Raw genomic sequence first — 10,079 nt, 5'->3', positions numbered from 1 at the left:
GCTTTAACTTCAGAAAAAAAAACCCTGGCTGTCCCCTGTGAAGGTTTCTGACACAGGAATCTTCTCAAACATCTCATTTCTGAACACAGCAGAAGTGGGTTTTGCATCTTGAGCCTTATCTTCTCTGAGAGCCTTTTTTTTTTTTTTTTTTTTTTTAAAACACGTTGATGATCTGTTGACCCTTCAGATTCTGTTAGCCTGCTGGTGGCCCTCATTTGTTTGAAAATACAGCATTATAGGGCTTTTATGCCTTTTGCAAGTAGTTTCTCAAACTGTTTCACTTCTATATTGTCTGCCTTTTGGGGATTTTAGATTTACAACTTGACAGATCTTTATTATCTTTTCTGTAGTATTGGTTGTGTATTAGTAGGATATATAAATAATAAAAAAGTAGGGGATAAACGGATAAAAAACCTGATTACAAATACTTTTAAAATATAGTTAAATTTGAAATTACAGTCCCATACAGACCTGAACCTAGCCACTGAAATTAATCAGTTTTTAAAAACTAATGTCTAGATAACCCACTGCTATAACCAAGATTGTACAGACCATTGAACTGATAGGAATTTGTAGCTAAATGCCAGAAACAACAATTTCTTAAGTGCTGAATGAGCCTTAATAACAATAGATTCTTCTGCAGATCTTTTCAGTTTGCTAGTTTAGCTTGAGTTGAGAATTGATTGAAATTGGGAATTGAAAAAGCAAGACAACTGAGAAGTGACTCCAGCTTCTAGGCTCTCTATGTGTAAGTTACTGTTAATATTAGAAGAGATGTGTAATTTATTAAAGAAAATGAACTGACAAATGAGCAAGGTACTTTACTGTGCGGTGGGTGATCGTTACTAATCGATGGAGCTGTCAGAGGACCGCTTCATCAGCCAGTCGGGCACCTGTAAGCAGACTCTCTGATGCTTATTTTCTGTATCCCACTTGGCAGTGAAATGGTCAGGAAGTCTGGGGCGGCACCACTAGCTAGGGGATAGTGAAGCTGTCGCACTATTTGGAACATTACAGAGTGGGGAATTCTTGAAATACATTTGAAAAGGGCTTTGAAGTAAATTCTCCTGGACTGACTGCTCACAGGTTTGAGTAGAACGTGCGGCTCCAGTCTGCTTTAAACAGCTTACTGCCCTTCAGGATTTTATTTAATTTGTTAAACCATCTTTATGATTAAATTATGTTCTCCGTAGGAGGAGTCCGGAAGGAAGTTAATTTTGGCACATGGAGAGGATGCTTGGTGGGGGTTCTGTTCACCTTTTTGGACAACGTTGTATTAGAGCACCACGTTCTTGCCATAATGTTGTATGTTAAATTAGTGTGTGTAGCAGGTACTATAGCTGTGCAGGTGCTATTTTCACTGTTTGCTGGGAGGCCTACCCGCTAAATACAGAATTAGAGGAGTTTATTTTGGACAAAAATGTTTGTAACGTTATCCAAAGTAAAGCTGTTCTTTGTTAACTGGCTGTAATGCTTTGAGGTTCAAAATTGTTAGAAACTTTTACATGGTTTCTGAAGGAAATACAAGTGTTTTAATATTGTTTTATAAGAAGAACTACTCAAATATTTTAATACTGTAAGCATGAAACAAAAAAGCTGTGTTAAACAAAGTTAAGTAGTATAAAAGAGCAAACATTTAAGTTGCTATTATTGCTACTTTAATTAAAACAAATGGGATATCTGAAGAAATGGAGAGAGTAGATTCTTACTGTCATCCATATCGTAAAAAGTGCAGTTTACCATTGCCTGCAATCTAACAGAAAGGGGAGTAAGGAGGGCAAGAGGGCACTGGGAGCTGAGACTTGAATTTTTGTCCTCATTTCTGCAATGTTGGTTGCACGATTATAGAAGAATCACTTAACCTATATATACTGCAGTTTGCTCTTTCATAAACAGTACAATACCATTGCCAGTAGCAACGTGAAAAAGGTGTTTGCAGATATTTGCAGATATCAACACTTCAGTGATATTCCTGTAAAAACAGCTAAGTAACTTCATAGTACTGTGGCTGATGGTAACTGTTCTGCGCTAACCCTTTTGATGTAGTCTGCTAGTACTTGAGAAGAGAGAATTTAGGGAAGCGGGACGTACTCTATTTGCATATCTCTTGGACATGCTGAAAATAAAAGGATATAACATTTTTTTCCAGTAAGGAAAGAGTTTAATGTGGTCTAGGGTGTGTGTAGGGGTGAATTAGGAAAAAGGCAGGCAGACTCACTTCTGTGGCAAACCGGAACGTTCCTCCTGCTGTGTTACACAGGATCACCTGCTACAACAGCCGCAGGTTTTACAGCATTGTGCTCTCACGTTGCACTGGTGTAGGTTGTTAAGGAATTGTAGCCTGGCGGAGAATCTTGTCCTGTGTAGAGAGGACTCCGTACACGGACTTTGTGCAGAGGTAAAAATCTGCAGGTTAGAACACTTGGAGCCAAACTGTTGTAAATGAGTCGCCTATTTCAGGAAATTACAGTGAACAGTCGAGCTATGTTCTCGCTTCAAAATGAACTACTGATATCCTGGAAAGGAGACATAGCTATTTTACGGAAGACATTCGGAATGGGCTGGAGGGAGTACTGCACTGGAACCACATGGAGACGAAGTGAACCTAAAAAGGACCTTTTTGTTGGTTCCATTATTTTTTTTCATCCAGTAATTTATAGCAGCGTATTTAACTCGCAATTACAATTTTGTACTATTTGCTAGTGGTGTCTGGCTTATATCATGTCGAAGTTAACACAGCTATTCTGGTGATCCTAAATTGGAAAGTAATTTCTCATCCATGTGGTAATTCAGCATCTGGTATGTTGAGCTTCTGCAGTCTGACTCTTAGCTACTTACATAAGTCATGTACGTGCTAATTTAGATAGACTGGCTTATGTTTAAGGACATCAAGTAGTTTTTATTCACAGTGTACTTAATCCTTGTTCTAGAGCCGCTGCCAAGGGTTGAGACAGTTGCTTCAACAGTCTAAAAGAAATAATTCAAGTAAGTAGAACTTGAGCATTTGGACAGCTGAAGCAGGTTTTATTGATAGCATAACTTTCCTGATGCTGTTCAACGCATTCAGAAATGATTTGAAAAAAGTGGGAGCCACTGAGGTGACAAACTGCTGATGATAGAAAGTTGTTTGGGATGATAAAGAGGAGGGACAGATATCACGAAGAGCAGGATGGACTTATCATCCAGAATGAACGACCACTAAAATCATAGATAAAACTCGCTTGATAAATCTAAAGTTACACAAAAAGTGGAGTGTTGTAGTTTCATATACGCAGTGATGGATGCCAGGTTGAGTGTTACTGCTCGGGATAATAGTTCATTAGACATCAGCTTCAGTGTTCAGTAGTGATGAAAATAGCAAAAGAAACTGGTGAGAATTACTGGGGAGGGATAAAGAAAACATTAAATGTATAATTACACCTCTGTGTGAAAGCGTGCTGCACCCCAATCTTGAATTCTCTCTGCAGGTCTGGTCCCCCAAGTGCAGCAGAACTGGGAAGGACAGGTAGAGGTTCAGGTGTATCAGCCTGGCAGAGAGGGAAGGGGAGAAAGCAGGGCTCCCTAGCGTCTTTGGTGGCGTGGAGAGCTGAACAGCAATCTGTTACTCACAGTCTCGTCCAGTATCAAAACTAGAGGGCACTAGCAGGGGGCAAGCTCAGCGTGAAGCAAAGGTAATGTTTTTTCTTTCATGTAGTCTGGAATTAATCCTATTAAACCTGGAATCCTGTTGCCCAGGAATGCAGTGGATGGGAAAAATGCTGAATAGATTTAGAAGTGAGTGGACAAATGCATGCAAATCCTTTAAAAACTGGGAGAGAGCACGTCCCCCGAGTTGCCGGCTGGAAGGTGCCTGGCAGTTGTTGAGCAGCATCTCTGCATCCGTGTGCTTTTCTTACTCATCCCTAGGCAACTCCTCTTACTGTCAGGATCAGGATAAGCCTGGATAGTCCACTCCTCTGAGGTCCTGCTCTTGTATTCTTCAGTTCTTTAATTCCTGGCCTAGATATAAGGAAGAAGTTCCCTGGAAACATTCAAGACCAGGTTGGACGGGGCTCTGAGCAACCTGATCTAGTTAGCGGTGTCCCTGCTCCTGCAGGGGGGTTGGACTAGATGACCTCTAGGGGTCCCTTCCAACCCAAAACATTCTATGATTCTATGATTTCTGTCTCTTCACTATCCTTGTATGGGAAAGATTGAAAAAATATCTTTTCCTCTTGTTTATCCTGTAACGTGTCACTAAATTGCTGGAGCAAATTCTGCTGTGTATGGCACCTCTTCAATAAATATACTCTAGCTTTTGGCTCATGCTTTCTGTAAGAAAATTGGGTAAACTTATATCTTTTTGGCTCGTAGAAACAGGTAGCTGTGGTAGGATGCCGTAATAGCTGTTGATAGTATTTGTGTCCTAGCTGTCAGGCTGTGGCTCACCTTGAAGGCTTGCTCGTATTCTCAGCTTCAGCCATTTGGGAATATCTGGGCTGGAATTGCTGCCTTGCCTTAGGTGTGCACATCAACAAGAACGCACGGATGGCCGTAGGAACGCAGAGCAGGCGTGGTACAGAGAGCAGCGCGGGTGGGTGCCCGACTACAGCCCAGGAGGGATGTCCGAAACTTGGTTTTGAAAATTATCAATATAAATGAGCATCCTGCCCGAATCAGCAACCTACAAGGATGAAACTGTTGTGTGTCCAAAAATGCATGTGCGTAAGAAAGCTATTTGGGAGGAGGTGTGTCCCATTGCAGTTTTTTGTTTTGTCCTAGACGTGGTTATGTTGGCAAACAGGTGAGGGAGTGGGTAGCGTGTAGCTTCAAGCCCAGTTACTGTGAGCGCAGAACAGGGCTGATGGGTATCGGTCAAGCGTTGTGGAGGAGTTCATCAGGTCTGGTGCTTTCCAGAAGTGCTGCGTTGCAGCTGAAGCAGATTTATTCATTGTTAATGTGGGAATCTTTTGATGGATTCTCAGCACTGGTGACAGGTATTGCTTGCTAAAATGAATTAGGGATAACCTGTCCCTACATACCTGCATAAAGATGACCATAGGACATTTAAATGTTAAATAATACTGTACAAAGCGATTACAAGTCTGTTTCGTTGATTATATTATTTTTCTATGTGAGTCACTGAGAAGGTGTGGTCATTTTATGTTGAAAAGTAATGGCAGGGCAAAAGTTTTTACTCCGTTTTAAAAAGCTAGCTTTAAAGTTCCACCACTTAACAAATGTTTATTTTCTCATTCCTTTTAAATGCATTAGGGACCAAACTTAAACCACCTGAAGTATCGCTGTCGTTAACTGCATCACAGAAATGATGAGTAGTACCAACAGCTTTTGGAGACAAGATTTGCCAGCTCATTTGTGCGTTGTTCAGTCTGAGGAAACGTTCAGGGACTTGCTCTGTTTGTTGTGTATTAATATTTGGCCTCTCAGTGTTCCATAGCTAAACAGTAAGTACACTGGGAATTACGTCTGCAGCCTTTCAGTAGCAAGTAAATACGCATTTTAAATTATTGCATAAAGAATTGATTAATAAATTGCATTATTATTGTATTCTCTGTGACTGTGACAGCATACTGATTCCATTTGCCTTACTGAGGAGGACCACTGTGTCAAATGCATGCTGAGAAGGAAAGAACAAAGTGAACTAAAGCATAGGCTGAGATTTTTATTTATGCTGCTCTCCTGATGACATTGTTAAGATGGTGTTGCTGTTGTATGAATTTAACAAGTGTGATGTTGCCATAAAGTAAACGGGGAGTGGGGGGCGGGAGGGCAGTTGGTTAAAACACTGTGTGGTTTGGGGATATATAAGGGTGAAAAGATCTTGGAATCATCCCCAGTGATTTCAAGCTGCAGAAACTGGAAGAGAAATAAAGAAATGAACTGGAGACAGATAAAGAGTAAATGAACAAATGATCAGTCACCTAAGCCTTGCTACTTCCATTACTTAGAAAAATAGTAAGAAATCTGATCTGTAAACACATCAGGCAAAATCTTGATGAGTGGTACACAGCTTGTAGGCACACCTTGGATTGTACCAATTACTTGGGTAACCGCAAGTGTAGCTATAAAAGCAAATGCAGTCAGTTTTACTTTAGCTTAATACGTATATACATATAATACAATATACATATAGTTTATTGTAGAGCTCAAAAATGTACTTCATGTAGTCAGGCACTGGGAAACAAATGACAAGTTGGAAATAATGGAAGTTAGATCAGTGTTAATGGCCCTAAGAAGTCACCAAGTCAAGGAGTGCAGTGGCAGTTTCCCCCACTAGAAAAACTGTGAAATCATCAAGAACAACGTGGTGTTGCTGTGGGCTGAATTTATTCCACAGTTTTTCTGCTCAAATGTGCTTTCCTGTATATTGAGCGTGGTTTTGCTGTGGGTTTGTTATTACTAGGAGAGGGAGGCTCTGTTTATTGGCGCTTTGAGAATGTCGGCTGTAGCGTGTGAAAGGGGCATCATCAGTTTCTATGGGAAAAGCAACACAGCTCCAGCTCTGTCTGCGCTGTCGCTGGCTGCGGGCCCGGAGGAACCGTGATTGTTTGGGTGCAAGTTGTGCTCTTCTAAGACCGTAGCAGTCAGGTGAGAAAAGTGCCTCATCTCTGGTAACAAAAGGATGGGAGCTCTCCAGCTGTAGTAGTCAGATGAGCATACAATGTAACCTCTTAGAGCCACAGAAATGAAGTTCAGACAACTAATTAATCCCTTAGCTACCTTTGTGGCCTGAAACGTGATGGATTGCAGCATGGTTTTGGGGCCAGTAAGAGCACTGCATTCTCTACTGCATGCAAAATGAGGCAAATTCCAGCTATGTTTAACTCCAGGGAAGCGTGTTGTTAGTTTAAAGGAAACCATAAATTTCCTTCCTGTCCGTTTGTCATTTTTCCTGGACTGTGCATTTCCAGTTTAGAACTATATGAGGACTCAAAAAGGGCAGCCTGATGTTGTACTGAGAAACTAAGAGGTGCCAGATTTCTTTCTTGAAGTTACAATGTCTAGAAACAAAACCAAAAAAAAGAGAGTAAAACCATCACCCTTCATGCTGAGTAACGAAACTAAATTATTCTCCTTCTGACTTGAAGGAACTGTGCTGCCTCAGGAATGCAAAACTCACACTGGCAGGAACAACCTGTGTTGTGTATCAGCCGTAATAAATTTTCTGTAAACCTCACTCAAATGTAAATGCATTATTTTTCTTTCTTCCTTCATAATAAATACTGTACTGGTTGGTCAGTCACAGCCGAGACTCCTTTTGAGGAATGGCACCTCAGGTGCGCTTGCTTGTTTTCTCATTAAGTTTAAGGCTGATTATAAGACTGATTAACTTTAGAAGGGTGATAACTTTCTCTCTTGACACAAATTAACTTTAAGCTTGCTTCTGATGCTAAGCCTGCAGAGATTCCCTCTGAAACTGTTCATCTATTGAAAACCTTTTCATTTGCAGATGAATTGCAGATGTACTTTGGTCCCCACTTTTAATGAGTTCAAATAATTTAGATATTCATAGCTGATCAGGCTGGGGTCACATATGAGCGACCTGATCTAGTTAGCGGTGTCCCTGCTCCTGCAGGGGGGTTGGACTAGATGACCTCTAGGGGTCCCTTCCAACCCAAAACATTCTGTGATTCTATGAATGACATCTGCATGTCTGGCAACAGAGAAGCTTTGACATCACTCCAGTAGGGAATCTGCGTGGAAACTCAGCTATTTGGAGGTATTCAAAGAGTAAGTGAAACTCCATTGCCTTCCTGCTCTTACAGTCTGCAACTGGTGGTGCGCCTATGGGAATTCCGCGGATGGAGAGAGGGGGTGCGGGGTGGAGAGCCAGGGTGACCGACTGCTTGCCCTGAGCAAGCGTATTGCTACGGAGCTGGCAGGGAATGTCTGCGCTGTAAGGGCTCGCCATCGGCACGCAGTAAGGAAGAGAGGCTTTGCTGCTCCCCGTCCTGTGTACGACAGAGCCGAGGAATAGGATTCAGCCTCTAGTGCCTGGGAGGGGTCCCGGCCTAGGACGGTTGAAGCATAACGCTGAGGTCGTGACGTCTTTGTTGGAGGCCTCGTACAGGCTATGCTGGCTAAAAGACGTTTGAGGAATAGATAAACATATTTTCAAAGATCATGTTCTTGTATTACTTAGCTTTAATGCTTTTTTTTTTTCCTGTTTTCTTACAACACAACTCTGTTTCAGATGGTCCGTAAAAACTTAAATATGCAGGAGTAGGACTGTCTAGCTTTATTCTTTTTTTTCTTAATTTGTCGGTATATTGTACTGTTCCATATTGTGTTCGTCTTCGTGTTTTATGGATGAGGTTGACAAAGATTGCTTTGCCTATCACACAGTTTAGTAAAAACTTTGGCACTCTGCTAAGAACTTTAATGTAGGTCATTTAGGGATAAGTTCTGAAAAATCTCCTTGCTTCCTTCACTAAGAACACAGTTTATTTTCATTGCTTTCTTCTCATCTTACGTAAAATAGTTCCCACCTTACAAAGTACTGGTATGTAACTGTGGTAACCATCCCAACACGTGCATACGTGTGCTTTGTGATGTGCGTTTGTGTACCTGCATTCTGGGTTTTGGCAGTATGTTTGCTGCGTTATTTTCAAGGTAACTGTTAGGTTCTCAGTGGATCTGTTGTCTCAGGGTTATTATTTCCTTCTAGTGGTTATTTTCCTTTTAATACATCTTCTTTATTGTTTGTGTAGAACACCTAAAATGTTTCTCCTCCTGTAAAATGTACTGCTATTTCTTCTGCAGGGAAAAAGGCACTGCAAAATCATGTTTTACACCAGACATCAGTGTGTGATGCTATCACGGTCCTGCTGGCTGGTGGATGCTCTTTGGGCAGCGGCGTTTCTTACTCTTCCAGGCTTTACATGTCCCAGAGAAGAGTAACACATTACGCGGTTCCTACACTTGTCAAAGAATAAACAAAATGATTCTTCCAGGTGATACGAAGAAGTAGTGATGAGGAAAAGTTGCTGTGCCTGGTACGTCAGCGTGCAGGACACCACTGTCAAACTGCCGTCATCGTGATTCTCATACTGGCCTGGGAAGGGATCCCTCATCTCCTGGCTGATACGCTGTACAAAGAACTGACGCAGAGCCTCAGAAAATACGGCTGTCCCACCAGCCGTAGATGTGCGTTAAATGAAGAGTAAGTTACTTTAATAGTAAATGATTGTTGTGTTGCCTTTTGGATGTTCTGCAATGAATAACTTGAGAATTCAGTAGTAGGGCTAATAAAATAAATACACAAAAGCTCATTTAAAATTGCGAACCACTAGGTGTCATTTCAGTGTAAAACTTAGTTCCTGGCTTTTCCTAGAGACCAGGCTCTAAGTGAGAGTTGTACACGCTGCGCCCAGGTAGAGGGGTGGCAATGAACTCTCCTGGCTTTGCGCACGCCGCCCAAGGCATCCCGTGCGCCCTTTGCACACACGGCCATGCTAAAGAGCTGCAAAGAAGGTGGTATGTGACTTTAAAAATAAACAAGACATTGAACACTCAAAATTAGGATCTTCCTCTCTATGCATTCAAGAGGAAATTAGTTTAACTGACTAGGATGATATCTTGTGACTGAGGCTCTGTAGCAGTGCTGCCTTTGTCTTGAATTTGGTGTAGCCTGCTTTTAAGCAGACTCCAGTGGCTGTACAGTGACCTGCAGCTAACGCTTGTGTTCTTAAAGGGTCGGGCCAAGTAGGGTCGTTCCACTTTGAAAGTTGGATCAATTTGGAACTAGTAGTATTGCTGCACATAACAAAATAATCATTGGATTTAGGAGTAACCTTTAGTAGGAGTGGTATTTTCTTGGATAAAAATTTTATCCAACTTAGAGAAGTGAAAATCAAGCAGTGTGGGTATATTTATATAGCTATAACTGAGTGTTAGGTATTTCCCAGAAGTGGGACTTTGAAGAGTTGAGTCTGTCTTTATGGGGGAGAAAAGTTGTCTACACATAACTATTTCCTTAACAGAAAATATCTGGTTAAACCCTGTGTTTTATAAATTCCTGTATTGTTACGTTATGCATTATAAAAGAAATGGCAAATAGCATTGACCTAAAAAAAAAA

General features: G+C 41.3%; 1 protein-coding gene across 1 annotated transcript in view; it reads left to right on the top strand.

Annotated features, from left to right (window-relative positions):
- TET1 (tet methylcytosine dioxygenase 1) overlaps positions 1–10,079 on the top strand; it is a 65,421-nt gene that overhangs the window by 34,130 nt on the left and 21,212 nt on the right. Inside the window, exon 6 of the mRNA XM_009636988.2 lies at positions 8,955–9,163. Coding sequence (XP_009635283.1) covers positions 8,955–9,163 — 209 coding nt within the window. The remainder of the gene's footprint in view (positions 1–8,954; positions 9,164–10,079) is intronic.

This window comes from Egretta garzetta, unplaced genomic scaffold, assembly GCF_000687185.1.
Source record: "Egretta garzetta isolate BGI_Z169 unplaced genomic scaffold, ASM68718v1 scaffold204, whole genome shotgun sequence".
NCBI lineage: Eukaryota > Metazoa > Chordata > Aves > Pelecaniformes > Ardeidae > Egretta > Egretta garzetta.
The sequence above is the reverse complement of the archived record's forward strand: the minus strand, read 5'-3'. Positions and strand labels throughout refer to the sequence as shown.